The sequence below is a fragment of the Salvelinus alpinus genome, chromosome 33 (genome assembly GCF_045679555.1).
Source record: "Salvelinus alpinus chromosome 33, SLU_Salpinus.1, whole genome shotgun sequence".
Classification (NCBI taxonomy): domain Eukaryota; kingdom Metazoa; phylum Chordata; class Actinopteri; order Salmoniformes; family Salmonidae; genus Salvelinus; species Salvelinus alpinus.
Genome location: NC_092118.1, coordinates 12,448,079 through 12,471,292, shown reverse-complemented (window position 1 = coordinate 12,471,292; position 23,214 = coordinate 12,448,079). Strand labels below are relative to the sequence as shown.

Genomic DNA, 23,214 nt, shown 5'->3' with positions numbered 1-23,214 from the left:
TGGGCAGGCTCTAAAGAAAGGGGGCCCGTGTCACTTTAAAGTCTCAGTCCGGTTGGTTATTTTCACAGGGAGCTGAGAGCACATCACTTTTTATTAGCTTCGTAAATCACCGTTGTTGTCAATCAAGCCACAGAGAATAATTGGATGTGGTTGAAGCCTTGCGTGATGGATTATAAATCATTCAAGATTAAATTAAAAGATAATGCTCAAACTTAATGGTTTGTGTTTTTGCAGTCTAAATTACCTCGGACTGCTGCTGTTTTCCAGCTTTATTGCTAGCCGTTTCTCTTTCCTCTAAAACCCTCCACATTTCATACCTTTTATTGCGCAATGGCCCAGCAACGTTTCCCATCGTGGTTGTGGGTGTGTATGCCTCTTTTTGTTAGTGCGTTTGAGTGTGGTGTTTGTGCGTATATGTGTGTGTATGTATATTTGTGTGCGCGTGGGAGGATGTGTGTGTGTGTGTGAGTGCGCCCATGTTGACATGCGTGTTTGTCAGTCACGGCTCCAGTCCAGCCCACAGCTCCACCCCCGAATGCTGCTTTTAAATTTAGCCCAGGCAATATCAAAAGCAATCAGGTGTCCGCAATCCTATCTGGAGCGTCATCCTGCGACTAAATCAGTATAAACAAACATGTCGGCATTAGGATGCAGTGGGGCCCAGGGCATGCTAGCAGATTAGACCTGACACAGCCTCAAACAACCACAGTAGCCCTGGCCACCCTCTCAGCTGTTGGAGCTCTCTCGCTCTCTCCCTCTCCACCTTCACACAAACCCAATAACGAAAGAGACAAGAGTGTGAGTGTGTGTGAGCGGGAGAGGGAGACTATGAAGAGAGAGAGGAGAGGGCTGTATCCTCCACATTAGCGGCAGCGCCGGCGATTTGCCTTTCTGTCCGTTTCTGTTCTGACAGATCTGGCATTATCATAATCGCCCTCCCGTACATGACGGGACGTTAAAGTGATGCTGTCGTTTTATTTGCGGGCAGGTCGTCCCGCGCCTCCCCGTGGCCCGGCGCTAACTTCCCGGCCGAGCCTAGCCGAGTAGGTCAAATGACATCTTTTGATCAGGGCTGTCCAAAGAGATCAGAGGAGACTGGCAGGTAATGGATATCCAGTGACAAACCAAATCTAGAGCAGGGATGGGAGCTGGTAGCCAGCGCCGAGCTGGCCGCCACTTCCCCATTAGGACTGCTCTCTCCTCCCTTTCCCAGGGACTGCAGACTGACATCTCCACAGACCACCTAAATCACAGAGCCGACCGCTCTTAACACTGGGTATTATGGTTTGGAAATAGCTATTATTTCCCCTCTAACATTTTTGTTATAGTCTGTGTGTGTCGTCCTTCTGTGTGGGTTTCAGGGAGACAAAGGGATATCAGGGTTTGTATTCAGTATTCTCTTCTTTGATGCCGTGTGTTTTCTGTTCGTCTTATCTGTGTCAGGCTTGTCGTTTGAGTGTGTATTTGTGTGTGTGTGTGTGTGTGTGTGTGTGTGTGTGTGTGTGTGTGTGTGTGTGTGTGTGTGTGTGTGTGTGTGTGTGTGTGTGTGTGTGTGTGTGTGTGTGTGTGTGTGTGTGTGTGTGTGTGTGTGTGTGTGTGTGGGTGGGTGGGTCTGTGCGTGTTCAGAGAAAGTACAGCTAGGCCGAAGGGATCGCAGCAAGCCAGATCTGTTCTCTCCCATTACCCAGCAGCCCTCTCTAATGGTAGACTGACACAGTCCTGTGATTCTGTTCTGAGTGGGACTCGAGCAGAGAGGGGGAGGCAGGGCAGTACAGGGAAGGATAGAGCATTGAGAGAGGGGGAGGCAGGGCAGTACAGGGAAGGATAGAGCATTGAGAGAGGGGGAGGCAGGGATGGACGGAACACAGAGAGAGACTCAAGGAGATACCAGAGAGACTCAAGGAGATAATGATGAGAGATGTTGGAAATGATGTATCCTGCTCAGCCCTGGTTGGATCACTGTGTACACCCCAGCGGTCCCCCATCCCTCCCTCCACTCCCTCCCCTTGGGAACGGATGACTGTGACCTCTGGTTGCCCTGTGCTTTAGGAATGTGACTGCTCAAAGTGGTGCACATCTGAATAACAAAGGGTGGCTGGCGGACAATTTGCTTGAGATCATCGTCTCTTCTTGATGGTAGTGTGTGTGCTGCCTGTTCGTGGGCCGTTTGAGACCATGCTGGAAGGGATGCAGCTCATAACCCCAACCCCCAGCCCACATCTAACTGTCAGGGGGTGATTCCATTGGCCGCCGTCTCATGCAGGGAGCATCAGAGAGCGGCATAGTAATGGATGTTTAGGGAGTCAATTATCATAACCCCTTGGCTAGATAGACTAATATACGCAGGCAGTTTGTATGGATATGAAGGGGTCCTTTTTTAGTATTGCTGTTTAATAAGTAATCACATTCTCTGTGAACCACTATGCCTGTGCTGTGCTATGGGTGTGCCAGACACGGTCTCTGTCAGATACTGGCATTTTGAAATATGTCTATTCTAGTTGCGGCTGAGGGAGTGTGTGTGTGCGAAACAGAAAGAAACAGTCATATTTGTTTTTTATTTTATTTAACTAGGCAAGTCAGTTGAGAACAACTTCTTATTTGCAATGACGGCCTACTCCGGCCAAACCCGGACGACACTGGGCCAATTGTGCGCCACCCTATGTGACTCTCAATCACGGCCGGATGTGACGCAGCCTGGATTCGAACCAGGTACCTCAGTGACGCCTCTTGCACTGAGATGCAGTGTCTTAGACCGCTGCGCCTCTCGGGAGCCTAGTTCCGCGATCAACTACCCAACTAACTGTCTACCCATCGTCCTATTAAGGGTATTCATCTTAGTGGTAGATGTGATGGGACGGACAAGACAGAGAAAAACACTTGTTCTAATGATTCGTGCCTCCTCTACTGTTAGCCCTCTACTGTTAGCCCTCTACTGTTAGCCCCCTACTGTTAGCCCTCTACTGTCAGCCCTCTACTGTTAGCCCTCTACCGTTAGCCCTCTACTGTTAGCCCCCTACTGTGAGCCCTCTACTGTTAGCCCTCTACCGTTAGCCCTCTACCGTTAGCCCTCTACCGTTAGCCCTCTACCGTTAGCCCTCTACCGTTAGCCCCCTACTGTTAGCCCTCTACTGTTAGCCCCCTAGTGTTAGCCCTCTACTGTTAGCCCTCTACCGTTAGCCCTCTACCGTTAGCCCTCTACCGTTAGCCCTCTACCGTTAGCCCTCTACCGTTAGCCCTCTACCGTTAGCCCTCTACCGTTAGCCCTTTACCGTTAGCCCTCTACCGTTAGCCCTCTACCGTTAGCCCTCTACCGTTAGCCCTTTACCGTTAGCCCTCTACCGTTAGTCCTCTACCGTTAGCCCTCTACCGTTAGCCCTCTACTGTTAGCCCTCTACCGTTAGCCCTCTACCGTTAGCCCTCTACTGTTAGCCCTCTACCGTTAGCCCTCTACCGTTAGCCCTCTACCGTTAGCCCTCTACCGTTAGCCCTCTACCGTTAGCCCTCTACCGTTAGCCCTCTACCGTTAGCCCTCTACTGTTAGCCCTCTACCGTTAGCCCTCTACCGTTAGCCCTCTACTGTTAGCCCTCTACTGTTAGCCCTCTACCGTTAGCCCTCTACCGTTAGCCCTCTACTGTTAGCCCTCTACTGTTAGCCCTCTACTGTTAGCCAGCATTCCACACAGAAACCGGCTCTCTATTAGTCATTCAGGCCAACCGGGGAAATGTTGACCTTGTCTCTGCCTTTGTAAACTTCACAGTAAGATTGTCTCTCAGGGGGAGGTCCGTTCAGAGCTGTGTGGTGTGTCGGAGGACCTGTCTGAATGGGGTCATTTTGAGCCCGTGTGTACATTTGAGAAACACGGCACTCCGTGTCACTGCTCAATGTGTCTGACAGTCTAGGATTCGCCACCGACTATTTCCGTGGTTTTATGTGGTTTGAGTAGTGTTAAGAATGATAAAGGCAAGATACTAATCGTGGTTAGGGAATCCAAAATGAGTACAAAACCAATATAGTAGGGGTTTGGTCATTAACGTTGTTTTTATTCGTTCGTGGGGAATGCCTCGACTAACACTGCTTTTATTCCGGAACATCTTAGTCTGCGTCTCCCAGCACAATGCTCCTCCACTTGTCTGTGAACACTGAGCAAAGCAAATCAAATCAAATTGTATTTGTCACATGCGCCGAATACAACAGGTGTAGACCTTACCGTGAAATGCTTACTTACAAGCCCTTAACCAACCAGTTCAATAAATAGTTAAGAAAATATTTACTAAATGAACTAAAGTACTAAAATAAACTAAAGTAACACAATGAAATGACGTAATAATAATGAGGCTTTATACAGGGGTTACCGGTACCGAGTCAATGTGCGGGGGTACAGGTTAGTCAAGGTCATTTGTACATTAAACGGTACCGTTTAAGAAAACAACCTGAACTTAAGGTTTCTTTCATTTCTAGATAGGGGATCCTTATTTTATTTCTACACCCCCACCCTCTCATCCCGTCTCCCGACTCTGAGAGCATAGATAGGAAGGGGTTGGGGAAGTGGGAGGGGGGGGGGGGGGTCTCCTATTTGTTGAGTTGAGAATGCGTCAGTAGCTCTCTGCGCTCGGCGCTGTGGAGTGTCAAGGCGTGGGGATGGGCTGGGGAAGCACCCTGGCGAAGGGATGGCCCAGGCATGTAGGCAGGCACCTGGAGCCGGCGGCACGGCGAGGCACTGTGTGTAAATACGCTGTCAGCCGCTCTCCAACTGAGTGGCATGAGCAGCCGATTAGCCGCGCTCGCACCGGTGTTCATGCATAATCTTACAGTTCCACCGTGCTCCATCCGCCGCCGCTCTTACCTAACCTGTTCTATCTCCCCTAATCCACCCTCACTCAGATATACGCTCACCTCGCCTCACCGTCACACAGCCAGGCACTGGCCGGCCCGCCAGCTCAATGTATATGCAATTACAATACGTAGTCCCTAGGTCATTTTCAGGTGCTTTTGATACGTATCCTCATGTCACAGATTCCTTTGCATTCTCTCTCTCTCTCTCTCTGCTACATTGCTATTTGAATCCATCTCAATGGGGCCTGGTGGTCTTGGGCTGTACAGAGATGGCTGGGCGGGGTAGGGAGGCTGGTTAAAGTAGCCTTTCCTTTCGGAGGCAGCGTTTACTTGTAGCCTTGGAGACCTGGCTCCATTCGTCAGGCGTCTGGGTCGATGGGCGTCTCTCTACGATCGATGGTACGCCTCGGCGATCCCTCGCCTCCATTCTCCCTCTCTTCAATCCCTCGCTCCGGCCAGCAATTGCCCCTTACCCACCTTCCTGCCACACACACACACACACACACACACACACACACACACACACACACACACACACACACACACACACACACACACACACACACACACACACACACACACCAGATTAGAACACACACAGCCGCCCAACCAATTTGTCTGTGCATGTCAAATCACAATAATGAAGCATTATTGATCTCAGATTCAATTAACTTCATTAACGTGGATCATGGCAGCGGCGAATGGCGAGGAGGGTGGAGAAAGGGAGGTATAGGATCTCATCAGAGGGGATCTGAGGGGAGGAGAGGGGAGGGACAGAGACAGGGTCTGTTGCTATCTCATATTCTCCACTACCACACTGGCAGTGTCAGCTTAAGGCTACTAACCATTCTCCTTCTAATGATATCATTTAGCAGATAGGCCTACTGCTGTATTGGAGCTAGCTACCTCCCATTATGAACGTGGGGTTTGGTGCTATATTTAGCGTCTTTCATTACCAAACATCTAGCCCTTCTTTCCCTTTCCACCTTCACCTCTACACAGAAAGGTATTCATGGAACCTGCGGGTTGTTGCTCCTCTTCTCCGTTCTAACCAGGCCAAGTAAAGGAACTTGGGGGATATTTGATTGGCTGCCGTGATGATTCCTTCCTGCTTTTTCCTTGAAGAAATGCTCCCGTGACCCAGCCCTCGGAGAGAGACGGCTAATAAAGTCTCCGTCATCTGATAAAATTCATCCCGTGGTCTGTCTGAAACTGCCGTTCAAACCTAAACTGTGCAACTGCTAAAGGCATGTGACTACAGACCCCCACCCCCCCCACACACACACACACACACACACACACACACACACACACACACACACACACACACACACACACACACACACACACACACACACACACACACACACACACACACACACACACACATTCCACAGTTTCACTCCTAAACAGTTCTGTAAACATGCTGTAATAGAGTGCCTGTGTGAATGATTTGCCTGCGGAGGGATTATGTAACGACGGTGATCTGTATCCTAGCAGCATACTTCTTGACTAAAATGAACCCTTAGTGTTTGTATTGACTTGTATACAATAATGTCAACCAGAATTGACCTTTTATGGAAAGAGCTTTTTCAGAATCATTTGCTACTGAGATATAACAGCAACTGGCTAAATGTATCAAATGGTAAGCAAGAATTAGAAGAGGGAAGACTGCAAAAAAAATCGAGCGAAAAATTGGATTCCTCAGGTTTAGTTTTCCCCTTAAACATCCCCAAATGATATACAGTGCATTAATTGCCCCGATATCAGATGGACATGACATATAATGGAAATACATTGGTGGCTCAGAGCTGGGTTGTTTGGTTATGGAATCCTTTGATACAGATAAATGTGTTATTTTGAGAAGTAAACTAATCGCTCTGGGTTCTGTGGTCCCAATCCCAAAAGCACACATCTCTCCCCCATTTCAAAGAGCCATTCTCAATGGGTCTTCTCTCTTAATATCCCACCGCAAATGAGATCAAACTCTCTTCCTCTCCGCTGCCAATTAATTCAGAGGTTATTTTCACTTGCTCTCCCTTTTTTTTTCTTTTTCACCCATCCCGTTTTCTAATTAAAAGTGCACCTGCGTGGCGGAGCGCGTTTGGCCATGCCTGCACCAGGGATGAAAACTCAATATTGGAATACACATCCACGGTCACTTTAGGGGCCCTGTGGCCTGGCGCCGGTCCAGAGGCCTGTGAGCTGCTCCCTGTGTGGCCTCAGGGTTGAGGTCTTTCCAAGGCCTCCCTCCTTCCTCTCTGCCTGTCTTCCCTCCTACCTCCACATCTATTCAAGTCTTTTCTCTCTCGCTCTCTCTACTCTCTATGCCTTAGGCTAAAAGCTGATGTTTAAGTAGGTGTTTTGTGCTGAATGTGTTGCCTCACATTCCATCTCCATATGCCTTTAATGCAAGACACACGTAGACACATGTAAATAAAGGAATCATTCACACAAACGCCTCCCTTTCTCTTTCAGTATATCTTTCATTGTCTTCGTAGGCACACACACACACACACCCGCAATGTTGGTTTTTGTTCTGTCATATTCAGGTCAAGGTTAGTCTTTTGGCTGGTTTGTTCACACTTGAGAGGGAGGCAGGAGGTTCAGTAGAAGAAGTACTTGACATTGGCACAGAGAGAGGCATATTACTTTGGCCTCTCGCTGTGTTTTCAGTTGCACATTTTAATGACATTCAAATCAGTGTTGTAATGATGTTTTAGGTGAACTATACATTTATATTTAGTGCCATAGCAAAGGTTACACTGCAGATTAATTGGCTTTGGTGTTAAAAGGACCCTCCCCCATGCCTTCCTTTCTCTGTGTGTGTTTTAATTACATTTAACAGCCTTAAGTCTGTGTTGTATTTTGAGGAAGGCGATTTCACATGGGTGTTTGGCCTCGATGTGTGTGCTGTTCTGACTGCTTCCTGAGCAAAGGCATTCTTCTCTTAAACAGCTGTCGTTTTGGCTGATTCAGAACAGATGGCAGTGTGTGCGTGTGCGTGTGCGTGTGCGTGCATTGCCTGATCAGGGTTGCCTGTTGAGTTGTGTGTGGTATTGGATTACATGTTAAGATATCCCATATTTTGCTGCTCAATATTCCAATTGTGCTTTTCTGAGCATTGCTGCATCTGTTCACAAAATGGCAGATGTCCATTATGCATCTAAATGTAAAAGTTTCTATTGTCTACTCTGGGCCTCCCGAATGGCGCAGTGGTCTAAGGCACTGCATCTCATTGCTAGAGGTGTCACTACAGACACTGGTTCAATTCCAGGCTGTATCACAACTGGCTGTGATTGAGAGTTCCATAGGGCGGTGCACAATTGGCCCAGCGTCGTTAGGGTTTGGCCGGGGTAGGCTGTCAATGTAAATAAGAATTTGTTTGTATTTTTTTAAATACAATAATAGTGTAATCCCTAAGATTTATGTGACAAGTCGTAGACATTCTTCAGAAATGTTGGAACATTTTAAGTAGAAATGCTACCAAAATAATTGGCTGTAAGAATACATTTCCTTCTGGTTCAGTAGTTGTTCAGTAGTTGTTTAACAATGCATTATGTTGTATGCATCCTATACACTAGCACACACGATTCCAACTTGCTGCATACTGATGTGTGAGATTGAACATTAGGCAGCCTGCTTGTTCAGTTGAAAGGCTACAGACGACTGCCTGGAGGCACAGCGTTTTTACCGCAGCGCAACGACTGGGAGCTGCTGCGTGTTTCAGTGCATCTGTTTATCCCGCGGCATCACACTGCCAAAGGCAACAAAATGAGCCGACTGACAATGACAGAGATTTCTCCCTGTGTCTGGGCTGAGGCAGTGCTCACACCTTCAGTACCGCGCCGAGGTAGAAGTCAGCAGTAACACTGCTGGAGCGTGTTGTGTGACATGGCTGGCAGGCCCTGGAGGTAGCTACCCGGTTCTGGAGGTCGCTACCCGGTTCTGGAGGTAGCTACTCAATGTCACCAGATATAACTGTACCTTTTGAAGAGGCTGTGGCTTTCCCCACAAAGCTCATATACGCTTTAGTAAATACTTTCCATTCTTTTAAGTAATTGTTTTTTTTGTTGCTATAGTGTTATAGTGTCCCATATTGAAGCGGATTTATAGGTTTCGTATAGATAATGTTCTGACTGTTGAGATCATTCATATTCAAGTGACCTTTAGCAGGTGTTAATGTGTGCACCGGCGCACCATGGTCAGTGTCATTCTTGCCCTTAGTTTACATACCTGGACAATGAATGATGAACAGCTAGGAATCAGGAACGGTCAGGAATGTACGGCATTATCCCAATGTCCTGTCTATAATCTCTGCTTGTCTTCCGGTCCACTATTTTCAGACAGCCTCCATCGCAAAATAATACATTTGTGTGTACGTGTCTGCACAATGATAGAAAGTGCTTTTCTATTTGTGTCTTTCCATCTCACTGCAATCCACATTTGATTGTTTTAAACAGGGGGGATTTGAATATAAATTGAAAGCATACTCTCCGGGCTAAACTGTAAATAATAACTCGACTTTCTCATCTTTTGTAATTGAAGTAAATGTGTTTTGTTCTGAGAGATTTGGCGTTGGAAACGCACATACATTCATTTGTATTTACAAGGAGGCGAGCCTGTGCCGTGCAATGGGTGGAAATGCATGCTTAAATGGTGAGTGTGTCTGTTAAGAAATGCATTAGAGGCTGAAGAAGAAGCGTAAGACATATTAATTGACAGACAGGAACTGCTGTCTCGGAGGTTGATACAAGTCATTTATTACTTCAGAAACGAATGCCACCTCCAGAATCTGCTTCATTAATTTCAAATTTAGTTTTAATTTCAAGCTGTTGCCCCTTGAGAAGAATAAGGTGGCAAGTTGTGTTTGAAGAGCCATTTCCTCTCCCTCTTCTCTCTCTGTCTTTCTCATTCTCTGCAGTAAAGAACAAAGGGGGTGGGTGGGAGGGAGGGAGGCTGGAACTTTACTCCATTTGGAAAACAATGTAAATGCAATGGGGAAGTTGAAATGGATTTACAGCAACAGCTTATGATATGAAGTGGTCTCGTCTGTGATTGCTTTGTTTTTCTGATATGGAAAGAACATTCTAGTATTTCTATCAGCTGTCTGAAATGCAAGGCATCGCAAGAATGCCAAATTGGAGATCTTCATCATTAGACATGGTGTGCTGTGGTAATAACAATCCTCTCTCTGTTTCTCTCTCTGTTCCCTCAGCGTATGCCCCTGAGGATGAGAAGGAGGCTGCCCTGCTCGATGAGGACCTGGAAGGGGAGGACTCTGCCGGGGAGGAGGAGCCTGCGGTCAAGTACATGTGCCAAGACAAGGACTTCCTTTTCAATGACCGGCCTGGTTTCCACGACTCCCCCGTGGCCGACTTCTCCGGCCATGAGTTGGACAATGAGTCTCACCTGAGTGAGTCCAGTGACCGCATGTCAGACTTTGAGAGTGCCTCTCTCAAAAATGAGGAGGAGGTCGCGAAGGTGCCACTAACGCCCTTGTCGCCATCTTCCTCTGTCGTGATGGCCACCAGCACAGCTATAGCCACGGAGGACGGCGCCACCACCGGGCCAGACAGCCTGGAGCAGATGAAGGCCATCTACACCAGCTTCCTGACCAACTCTTACTGGTCGTCTCTGAACCTCAACCTCACCCAGCCGGCAGCGGTGGAGAAACCTCCACGCAGCCACAGCAGCAGCAGCAGTAGCAGTAGCAGCAGTTGTGGCAGCAATGGCAATGGTTACGACTGGCACCAGTCCGCCGTGGCCAAGACCCTCCAGCAGGTCTCTCAGAACCAGAACCGGCTCATCCACCCAGCAGCGGAGCAAAACAACCTATTCAGCACCGTGCAGCTCTACCGTCAGAGCACAAAGCTCTACGGCTCCATCTTCACAGGTGCCAGTAAGTTCCGCTGCAAGGACTGCAGTGCTGCCTACGACACGCTGGTGGGGCTGACTGTACACATGAATGAGACAGGCCACTACCGCGATGACAACCACGAGACAGACAGCGACGGCACCAAGCGCTGGTCCAAGCCACGTAAACGATCCCTCCTGGAGATGGAAGGGAAAGAAGATGCCCAGAAGGTCCTGAAGTGTATGTACTGTGGACATTCCTTTGAGTCTCTGCAGGACCTCAGTGTCCACATGATTAAGACAAAACACTACCAGAAAGTGCCTCTGAAGGAGCCATTGACTCCTGTGGCAGCCAAGATCATCTCCTCCGCCCGGAAGAGAGCCCCCATCGAGCTCGACCTCCCCAGCTCCCCAGACTCCAATGGGGGCACCCCCAAAACTTCCCTAAATGACCCTTATGACCCCCTCCAGAAGGCATCCAACCCCTACATCACCCCAAACAACCGTTACGGACACCAGAATGGAGCCAGTTATGCATGGCAGTTCGAGTCCAGGAAGTCCCAGATCCTGAAATGCATGGAATGTGGCAGCTCCCACGATACACTTCAGGAGCTAACAGCACACATGATGGTGACCGGTCACTTCATCAAGGTCACAAACTCTGCCATTAAGAAAGGCAAGCCCATCATGGAGTCTCCCCCAGCACCCATCCCCATCATCTCTGCTGGTGAGGAGAAATTCCAGTCTGTGCCACTGGCAGCCACAGCATTTTCCCCACCTCCTCCACCTATACCTCCTCCCTCTAGTATTTCCCCTGCCATGGCTGTGGAGATTAAGAAGGAGGAGAAGGAAGAGGAATGTATGAAGGAAACCACTAACAGCAGCAAAGACAAGAAGACCGGAGATGACGAGACAGAGGAGAAATTCGATATCTCCTCCAAATACTCTTACTTAACAGAGGAGGATTTGGAGGAGAGCCCTAAGGGAGGGTTTGACATCCTGAAGTCCTTGGAGAACACAGTGACATCAGCCATCAACAAAGCACAGAACGGTGCTCCCAGCTGGGGGGGCTACCCCAGCATCCATGCTGCATACCAGCTGCCCAACATCATGAAGCTCTCACTGGCCCACTCAGGGAAGAGCTCAGCCCTGAAGTACATGTTCCCTGGAGGAGAGACCCTTTTCCAAAATGCCAAAAACCAACCTCTGATCTCCCCGCCCAGCCGTCAGACCTCTCCTCTCCCCAAAAACAACTTCCACGCCATGGAGGAGCTGGTGAAGAAGGTGACTGAGAAAGTAGCCAAGGTGGAGGAGAAGATGCGGGAGCCCAGTGTAAGGGTGTCCCCAATGAGACAAGCCACACCCTCCCCCTGCAGCAGCGAGGCCGGGGAGTCAGCCAGAGGGGAGTCCCCTAAAGAGAGGAGAGGGTCTAAAACCCCAGAGAGCATCGGAGGAGGCAGCCACAAAGACTGTAACGGTGACGCCAATATGAAGGAGTCGCTGGAGAATGGAATGGAGTCTGCTGTCAAATCCCCCATCTCTGCCTTGTGTGGCAGCACAGCCATTATTACAGACCACCCGCCAGAGCAGCCCTTCGTCAATCCTCTAAGTGCGCTTCAGTCCGTGATGAACGTCCACCTGGGTAAGGCAGCCAAGCCTGCTCTGCCGTCCCTGGACCCCATGAGCATGCTCTTCAAGATGAGCAACAACCTGGCAGAGAAGGCCGCGGTCGCCGCTTCCACCCCAGCTCAGACCAAAAAAAACAACGAGCACTTGGACCGCTACTTCTACCACGTCAACAACGACCAACCAATAGACCTGACCAAAGGCAAGAATGAAAAGAGTAGCTCCCTGGGTTCAGCTGCCCTGTCGTCATCCACATCAACACCCTCCTCGGGCTCCCCCTCCTCCACAGCCACCATGGCCAAGGCCTCGTCTGCTGTGGCCTCATTCATGTCCAACTCCCCGCTGCGTGAGAACGCCCTGTCTGACATATCAGACATGCTGAGAAACCTCACCGAGAGTCAAGCTTCCAAGTCCTCCACGCCCACCAGCCTGTCGGAAAGGTCTGACATCGAGGGTTCCACTCAAGAGGAGCTCGAGGAGATCTCTCCAGCCCAGAAACGCAAGGGCCGGCAGTCCAACTGGAACCCCCAACACCTGCTCATCCTACAGGCCCAGTTTACTGCCAGCCTCCGGCAGACTGGCGATGGGAAGTATGTGATGTCAGACCTGAGCCCCCAGGAGAGGATGCACATCTCTCGTTTCACAGGCCTCTCCATGACGACCATCAGCCACTGGCTGGCCAACGTCAAGTACCAGCTGAGGAGAACCGGAGGGACGAAGTTCTTAAAAAACCTGGACTCAGGCCACCCAGTGTTCTTCTGCAGCGACTGTGCTTCTCAGATTCGTTCCCCCTCCACCTATGTCAGCCACTTGGAGTCTCACCTGGGCTTCAGACTCAGAGACCTGGCCAAACTGTCTGGAGAACAGCTTGTCAGCCAGATCTCACGTCACACCAAAAGCCTGTCCGAAAAACTGCTCTCCAACCACTCCCACTCCAACCCTCACTCCCTCTCCCACGCCCACTCCCTGTCCCCCTCCCCTGACGAGGACGGTAGCAGCACCTCGTATCAGTGCAAGCTCTGCAACCGGACTTTTGCAAGCAAGCACGCGGTCAAGCTCCACCTGAGCAAGACCCATGGGAAATCCCCAGAGGACCACCTTATGTATGTGTGTGAGCTAGAGAAACAGTAGCACTAAGCTGTGGACATGCTGCACTCTCTTTCTCTCCCGTTCTCTCTTGGTCTATCTTTAGCTTTTCACAGACATTTCTTTCAAAAAAAGGACTAAAAACTATTAAGTGATGAAACTGCACAAAGATGCCGTGGAACTACTGTTTAGTTTCGGCACATGGTTTCTGATTTTCTTTAAAGGGAGACTCACTCTGGCCCAAGAAGCTTTTGTTTGTTTATGCTCTCCTTTTTTTGAAAAGACGGTCATTTTTTAAATGTGCAGTGTTGAAGAAAGAGGTGCTGTTGTCACTGATAAAACAAATGAAGGTTGAACAATATTTTAAAATGAAGTGGTATGTATTTGAAAGTTGTGTCAATTGGATTTGATTTCTTTATATTTTGGCATCCGTGAGATGCGATAAGCTGCATGCATAAATTAAACAGTTTAGTTTAACATTTGGTTAACTAAATCTGGTGCACTTTTCTTTTTTCTCTCTCTTTCCCTCTCTTTTTGTTAATGTGATCTTTATGTGCTGGTGTCAGCATCTGAAATTTAACCCTCTGAGTACGGCCAAGCACTTCTACCCGAATGATCCAAAACCCTTCTCGAAACAAACTATTTTAGATTGGAATTGACCAAGCTATTGTGTGGTTTGTAAGCTGCACAATGAAAGTACTATATGTCCCTGTCCAACAACCAATCTCTAAAGATGCATTGTATGTGATGCAAAATCTCAATCTGAAGTCGTTTACTTTGTTTAATCAGGGACCTTTATGAATTCAGGTCTGTGTAAAAATGTATATAAAAACATATATACTAATTCCTGTCTAAATTATGCATCATTTTTATATTTTTAATTTAAGAGGAGTATGACTATCTACTGGTGCACAATATATGAAGACATTAATGAAATTGTTTTGCACAATAGTTTTATAAATATGTTATTTAATCAAATGATATGAAAATAAGAGGAACAAAATTACCCAGAAATCTTTTATTTCCACCTCGTGCTCAAAGGGTTAAACCTCTAGTACAAGACAGTACATGTGCCGGTATTTGAACATTAAAAGATAAAAGGTTGTACAAAAGATGTTACTTTATGAAGTAAGGAAGAATTCCACATGTATCCTCTTATTTATAAGCACTCTTGGTTGTTGTTTCACATCGTAGGATGCCTTTGGATTGGTATTTTCTTTTTTCTGTCTAATTACTCTCCCACAATTCCGCACTGCAGCTTTATCTTTTGGGGATATGAAAGGTAACCATAGTTACCTCACCTCTGATTGACAGTTCTGCAACATTTTTGGCAGGTCATTTGCTGAAGTAACTGACAGCTGCCAGTGTAATGAAATCTTAGGTGTAAAATATTGGCATGTAAACAGCACAGACACTGTTATGCATTCTGTGCCGTGTTTTTTGTTGTTGTTGTTGACAATGAAGCACCCATTATATGACTTCGTATAACCTTTTTTTCTACTGCAGCATTAAAAAGGAAACCGTTTTTGCAATAACACTGTGTGTCGTGGCTCACGATTATGTAGGTGCTGTGCGTTTTCTAATGAGCACATTAAACGGAAAATTGTTTCTGGCGGTGATGAGTTCTGGACGAGTTTACAGTGAGTGGCAGGGCCCTGCAGAAGATGAAAGCTGTCACACCATCATCCTGTGTGTTTCCACAAAGCTCTGCCTGGAACAGGAATAGCCTATGGGCCATATCAGGGGCCACTATGGGGAGCCTCAGAGACAGACACCACCCAAGCACTATAGTGGTGGCACCAGTATCACATGTCCATCAAGTGTGTGTATCAGTCTGCCTGCGATCTTCTCCATGTGGTTGTGTTGGGCTACATAGGAAAGGGGAAATAGAATCCACATACTGAACAGCAGGTAACTCGTAGCTGTGTGGCATCTCCATTCACAAACACAACAATATGTGAACTGAGATATTCCCTTCCCCCTCCATCTCGATGACTGGATGTAGCAGATAATTGCATAAACCCTGGCACTAGCTGTCTCATTTTCACCATTTTATTCCCCGCTCTGTAATTAACCCCGACTTCCATTTTGTGTGTATAGTAGATTTTTTATTTTTTTTTAAGAGAGGGGAGGCCGTTGTTTAGGCCTCATGGAGGATGACAACAATGCCGCAGCGATGAGCTCATGGCTTTCAAGTCCTCAGCTATATGCAACAACAATTAAATGCAGTCTATCAGGACAGTTAGTTAGTTGGTTACAGATACTAGGCCCATTGCCTCTCCGTGAATCAGGCCATTCGCTCACAATAGAGGAGGTGGAGAAGGAGGGATGGAGGACTGTTTCTCAACTTCATATTTTGTCCTTACGGTTTTCTTCTTTGAGCCGCTGAATATGTTTTGCGTCAGGTCCTGTCACCAAAACCACCTCACAGATAAACTCCGACACATAGTTATAGACCAACAACCACACACACACCCACACACCCTTCAGCTGCCAGGTAGAGGGACTTCATCCGTGGTGACAAGGTGCCGCTGTATGTGAAAATGTCAGCCTTCACAGCCGTGCCTGACGTCTGGCGCCGTATTTAAGGCTCTCATTAGTCGCAAAAGAAAATATGCGTGAAATTGAAGTGTAAGGAGAGCATTTTCCGTGCCCTCTCACATCCAGGGAGCTCAGAGTGGGCTGGGCTTATTAAGGTTCAAAACAGGCGTACAGGAGACAATGTGTAGCCTGAAGGCACATGCACACACACACACTCACACTTATTCACTATGTATTCCCCACAATCCCTCACACTACAGGCTTCATGTCTCCAGATAGATGTGTGGATGTACTCAGTTTAAAATGAGTATCAAAAGAACAAATGGTCACGTGTGCAGGATTTTGGATAAAATGACTTTTTATGTGGTATGAGTGCTATGCCAAAATATGAAAAGGAAATATCCATGTTAGATGAAAGGAATGCACTGGCTCAAATATGCTATGGAGACTAACATCTTACTTGCATTTTGGATATGTTCCTACGTGCTAGCACATTACTGCTGCGTTGTAACCAACGAAACGTAAACGTGGGCATCCTCCAGGGAAGAGCGTACAGTACAACACAGCCGATGTGCGACTTTAAGCTGCTCAGACTTGATCCTTAGTGTAGCTGCAGTGTACTGCAGATTGAGATAGCTTCATCAGGTGTAATGTAATACGCCCTCAATGGATCCACACTGCACAATGGATCCACACTGCATAACACAGACAAAGCCCTACGACAGACAAACGCACACGTCTACAAGTACGACGTGATTCTCCTTCCCAGCTAGCAATTCACTGTTCTCCTGAGGATGCTTTTAGGTCCTTCAAGGTTATGAATACTGCTGCCCTCATTTCATTTGTTCTATTGAGTGTTCCGAAAAATGTACTACAAAAGCGTTCCATGTAGTGAAGCCACGTTTTCAGAAGTAATTCCAGACATTGATGAGGGGGGGAAATCATTCTGATTAAGACGTGTGTCACGCCCTACTGTTAGGCTATAGTGATTTAAAATGACAAGAAAATGGAAACACAGGCGTTCAGGTTCCACACAAACGTACACCTTCACATGGCGTGAAATATGCTGTCCAGCAGGCTCATGGAATCGCACACACGCGCACACACACACACACACACTACCGATGGGCCTGGATTTATTCTCCACTGTTGACCCCGTGTTGTACAATGTCTGGAGAGGCCTTTGAGTTTGAAGGGAGTTATTTAACCTGTGTTATTTACATGCCTAATAATTCACTTCTCCAACAACACCTTCACCTTGGAAGCAGTCCCATTAGACATGCTAATTTAAGGAGGACCTGTAAATTCTCTAACACACAAAAAAAAAATACTAATGTGAAAAATACTGGCATGCGTCTAAATCACGGGCGTGTCCCGCTGACCTGACCGTTACCCCAGCCTGCAGAGAGAGGGAGGGAGAGAGAGGGAGGGAGGGAGGGGGTGGGGAAGACAGAGGAAAGGAGGAAGAGTGGAGCGGCGGCTTGTAATGCACCGCCGTAGATCTTCCGGACGTCACGTTACCAAAGTATCTTAAAATAACGTGTGTGATGAATGTGCAATTTCCTTAATTTACGTGGCTGTGGTGTGCTCAGGGCTACACGCGGGATGGAAATCTTAAATGGGGCTTGAACAGCACTCCTCACAACAAGAAATCAATATGCCATGCAGCTTAGGGGAACTATCTGCTCTGGCCAAGGAGCGTGGGGGGTAATTTCCTCTAAACGCCACAAACACTGTTCACACTTCCCCACCACACAAAAAAGAATCACACACACACACGGAGAAATGTATGCTATGTGTGTGTGGTTTCAATAGAATAATGACGCCTGTGTTCTTTATTGCAGAACAGGGGACAAACATAACCTCTCCGTAACAACAAAGACCATAAAGATTTGCAGCAGCAATGCCATATTACACCACGGATCCTCACCCTAGATAAGACAGAAATGGATCTCAGGACTCACTTACTAGGCCTACGTGACACATATAGACCTACATAGAATTACATGCACTTAGGCCTACAGTCATAAGCACCTGCAGTGCACACACACACACACACACATACAAGCAAACACTATTTATAGTACTGTTTGGCATACTGTCTTCACAGAACAGGAATAGTTTCATGGCTGAAGATGTTCCCTATTTGCAAAGGCTTTATTTATCTAATAATCCATTTGAATTTGCCTTGGTAACAATGTCATTCCAGCATGTCTTTGAAACACGATGAAATGGAGACCCCAGGGACACACTGCAATTGTGCATTTCTACTGCTGTCATCATAGCCACAGTACTGTCCTCATGACACTGGTCATGCTCTTTACTCTCTCATCTGCATGGTGGAAGTGGAAGGGTTTATGATGGCCACTGGAACCGGAAGGAACCGCTCTGGTTGAGTTGTTGCATGGTGCAGAGAACTGCTGTCTAATGGAGTTTGATGGAAATGCAGTAAGTTCGCTAGCCAGGCTTGTTTCAGTAATGTACCTATTGCATTTTTTCCTCAAAGCTTAATTTGACTCGGTTGCTAAGCTGGTTAGTGTCAGTTAGCTCACTAGCTAAGTAAGTGTCGAGGGGTGCCTAGCTTTTCCACGTACATGTATGTTAGCTACCTAGTGCTGCTAACCTGGGTAAATGCAAGACAGTACTCATTAGGTGTGTTTGCTGAAGGCAAATCAGAGCTTTAGATTTCTTATAGTCTTATTATTATTATTATTTTCTTCCACCCTTTCTGGCCCTTAAACGATTTAAGCTGTCAACATGAAACAAACTTCCAAGTGTGTAGACTCTCGCAACTTAGATTGCTTGAGAAAATATTTTTGATACTATAGATTATTTTTGAACTATAACCATTTTAAATGTGCCTAAATGAACATAGGTTTGAATGAGAACCATACTGTAGGAATCCGGAGGAAGCTACAATATTCAAAATGGTCCTGCTTCTTAGCCAATTAAGCTATAGGACCAACTTTAAAAGGTTCAGACTATCCAAACGTCAAATTCCTTAAAACGTTTATCAACTATAACTATATAAATGTGCATAACTAAGCATTAATTAACTCACCAACAGTAACTCTTGAACCGTTCAAGCTAGAGCCACCAAACCAACTGTCACATGTTCAGGCTATCCTAACTTCAAATTCTTTAAAACTAGTATCAACTATAACTATATCAATTGGCATAAATTAGTATAAAATAACTCACCAACAGCTATTCTATCCCATCAATCAATAGATCCTCCACAAGCTATAAAGGACACCACATTTTCTTCAAGAAATGTACTTTTCTAGTTAATTATTACATTCATGACACTTTTGTACTTTAACCATGATAAAGACCGGAAGAATTGAACCCAAACCATGCCGTCTACCAATGAGCTGGGAAGATACCCGAAGGTAAGTTTTCATTATTTCTGATAATACAGATAATAAATGTAGCCAGTGATGTATATTGTGTTGGCACTGCCATAGCACACGTTGGTAAAGGGGATGAGCAATTACGATATCTATAGTGAGAATACTCTATGAAAGTGACGTGTTCAAAGTATGTCATACTTCCGGGTCATGTCCCATAATCGCTTGACTAGACTTCAAGATTATATCATCAAATATATCACGAAAACAAGGTAATTTAAGAGATATACTGCATATATACAATCATACACGTAATTGTGTATTGACTTAGTCATGTCCGATGCCTTTTATGACGATCAACAAGTTAGAAAAGTCTCATTTGCACTACATCTCCTAACCTGCCTGCTGCTTTGATAGCAAGCCAGAGCGTGCCTGCTCAAGCTGAGGATTTACAGGACGGTAAGAACCCGTCAGTTACAGGCCGTTTGATGTGTTTTATATTAGATTACGCTGATTGTTTTTTGCTGAATATTACCTGCCATAACTTTTTTTTAATGCCAAAACAAATTGGTTTGTAGACCGGTGAGCTGTCAAAAGATTTGTAGTTCATGTGTAGTTCTAGACATTGACGATGCAAATTTGAGGCTCATTCTTAGCCTACAAAACAAGGAATACGGAAGGAAAATTGACACGTCACTTGCACATTGTATAGAACAGAATAGAATATAACTTTATTGTCCGTAACGTAGCCAACAACGGAAATGTGTTTTCTGCTCCATTCTCAAGACATCACACATTACGGTATACAGTCAGGGTCAAGCTGCAGGGCAGCACCCCTGGATGAAAAGCAAGTTGTGGGGTTAGGGGCCTTACTCAAGGGCCTAACTGTAGGGGAATGTCTTTAGGATGTGAACCCAGTAGCCCTCCAGTTGCTAGACCAATTCCCCCTTATTGTTTCAGCACCTGGCCCGGGAATTGAAACGGACATCTTTCGGTAAAACATCCAGCTCCTTAGCCGCTGGGCTACCTACCGCCCCGAGTAGGCTATTATAAGGTGCTATAATTGTATTAAAGCATTATATGTGAATGCCTCATAGAAAGTGCTACCAAAAACAACACCATTTGGAGTAGGTATAGTTTAGCAACACATTGCTGTTCCTTGTCCGTTAGCCACAGTAATAGACCTAGGGGTGGAGGTTAAAACCCTCTCAAACAAGACTATCCCTTTCACATTGTCACTGAAGGGTCAAGCGGTGTTCTCCCACAGTCCTCCTGTCTAGTTACACAAACACGGGCCTGGTTCTGCTGACCTGTCACTCACCCCCGTGAACCCTACACAGGGGTCAGCTAATGGCTGCAGGCTGCCACCCTACCAAGAGTAGGGAATAGAAGAGCTCCAACTGAACTGATATCTGATATCTGTTCCCAGGCCAGCCTCTAGATCTTTTCATGTTCCAGGAAATACATCACCAGTCCCTAACTCACACCTCTGATGGATCCCGTTAGGACAACACAATCAACACAATCACCTCTTTGAACCTTCAAATGCTTGCTTTTCTCCCTGAAGTGTTGTAAGACAATATTGGTGGCTGAGTTCAAACTTTATCCCTTGCTAAATATAATATTTTCAGTTGCAGAAAGATGACATCTGGCCCTAGCCGGTAGAAAACAATATTGAAAATGTGCTTGGCTTGTTGCTCTAGCTTTCGTCAGATAAGATGTGATGTTGTCTGGTACCTCGCGTGTACACTGCTTACGTTACTGTTGCCTCTTCATGTATATCCTTCTTATTCAACAAACCTGCAAACACCCTGCAGCTACAACCTGTTAGGGCTTCACAATAACTATAACCATGACTACATGATGGTTGTTGTTTTACTGTTAATCGCTGTTGTTTCTGCTGTTGCTGTTGATCATAGTTTACTATAGGCCTACTCTTTCTACTACAGCAGTTGTTGTTAGGGATTTCAAGAGTAATACATAGCTGACCAGTACGGTTTGTGGCAACCTTTTAAGTGAGACGCTATTAAGAAAGAGGACGAGTCAGTTTATCAGTGAGATGGATCTGTAAGTGGCTCTCGTTCCTATCATTCCCAGTGATCACAAAGGGCGGATTCAGTTCTCCCAAGCTTTTTCTCCCGTTAACCAATGTGAGGAAGCTGTCTCCTCTCAGCCTCCGATGTGGAAATATCTCCCCAGGTCAGGGGTCAGACAGCCGAAGCTAGGCGATAAGGGAAAGTGCTTAGCACCATTTAAAATGACCCCCAGTCCCCATCCCACCCCCCGGAGTGATGTCCATCACTATCTCCAACTCTGGAGGATGTTCAGGGCTATACCAGTATACAGGGTCAAACACCACCGTCCCTCCCCCTAAGGCACTAATATATTATTGGTTCAAATCCATGACCCCACTCTATATGAAGAGTCATTTTTTTCTTTTAATAGCCAGAGCGAAAATATGCCTTGATGGTGTCACAATCTTCATTATGATTGTGCCAATAACACAAATAGAAATAAAGGACTGTTTTAACACATATTGTGGTGCATTGTGATCTTAATACTGTTGCCTCAGCAAAAATAATGGCAATAGATGGTCTATCGGACATTCATACGGATTTGCTCCTAGGTGTGCATATTTAGTTCCATCAATATTTGAAATGAACCAAGAAACAGTGAGATAATTATATGCGATATGGTTACGTATGTTTGACAACATTGCAACACATTTCTGATTACTCCCAAATAACATAAACAAGAAATTGCACATTTATCCACGTTTTTAATAAAACATGTAATTGAATTTGTTGCTTTGAGTGATATCTCAATGAGATTGCATTGGTATGGTCATATCAAAGGGACTAACATCAAATGTGAATTCTGTGATCTGTTTTGATGGGTAGGTTTAGTGATATCATGTGTGTCCCACGAGATGTCTACAGTATGTAACTTTAGGGGTTAAACAGGGTGGGGGGTGATCCTGTCCCAATCTGAGATCCTCTCTGTCGCTGAGCTCCTGGGATGACACCCGCTCACCAGTCCTCTTAAAGCTCATTATCACGCTTAAATTATTTCCTCCCACAAGCACCTTAATTAACACACGTCCAGACCACGTCTGGTCGCACAAATTGATTACAACATCAGACCAAATGTCTGCAGTGCTGAAGCTATCATGGAACAAAGGACGAGCAATCTCGGAAAGACTCACAGGCTTGGAATCATGTAGAAAACACATTACATATGCTAGACATTTTATGATATAACTGGCTCTGTTTTTCCACAATCAAATGCTAATGAATGATGGGATTTAATGTATGCATACAGACCAAACAAAGAACAGCAGTAATCAGTGCATCTTTCCCACAGAAGTCTTTCCCAGTGCTGTGGTGCTGCCTGGGCTGGGTTATTTCAAGCTTGGCCTCAATCACTGGCATTAGACATATTTTCAGTCCTGAAGGGGTTAATTAAGGGCTGCGCGAAAAAGCCTAAATTAATTGGCTCATGTCCGAATGAGAAGAAGAAGCGAAAAAATACATCTTGACGTTTTTATACATTAGAACAGCTGACAGCAGTTAATTGCCATGGATATAAATATAATCTCAATAATGAAAAAAGCATGGTAGAAAATATACTAAACTGAGAGGAAATAGGGGTGAAGAATGCACCTTCTAAATGGGGTCAGTTTGTAAACCATGGATAGGCTCTCTCTGTTTTAAAAAGACAGAGGGGACAAGGGAGGAGAGGGAGGAGCGGTAGGTGTGTGCAGAGGGAAGGAACCTCTCTGTATTGTGGGTATTTAAGTGAAGGTGCAGTGACGCCCGTCACGCCTCAGTGGCCATGAAACAGAGTCGGCAAAAAGCTGAAGGAGTGCTCTCCTCCTGAAAGGCTCATCAGGACTTGTCATCGCTCTAATGAATATCATTT

The 23,214-nt window shown here is 46.2% G+C and overlaps 1 protein-coding gene and 1 long non-coding RNA gene across 3 annotated transcripts in view; one reads left to right on the top strand and one right to left on the bottom strand.

Moving 5' to 3' along the window:
- LOC139562879 (teashirt homolog 3-like) overlaps positions 1 to 14,939 on the top strand; it is a 34,926-nt gene extending 19,987 nt beyond the window's left edge. For both annotated transcript variants that reach the window (XM_071381003.1, XM_071381002.1), the window contains exon 2: positions 10,053 to 14,939. In XM_071381003.1, coding sequence (XP_071237104.1) covers positions 10,148 to 13,447 — 3,300 coding nt within the window. In that variant the 5' untranslated portion in view covers positions 10,053 to 10,147 and the 3' untranslated portion in view covers positions 13,448 to 14,939. The remainder of the gene's footprint in view (positions 1 to 10,052) is intronic.
- LOC139562880 (uncharacterized) overlaps positions 1 to 23,214 on the bottom strand; it is a 60,946-nt gene that overhangs the window by 36,191 nt on the left and 1,541 nt on the right. The gene's annotated exons all lie outside the window — the stretch shown is intronic.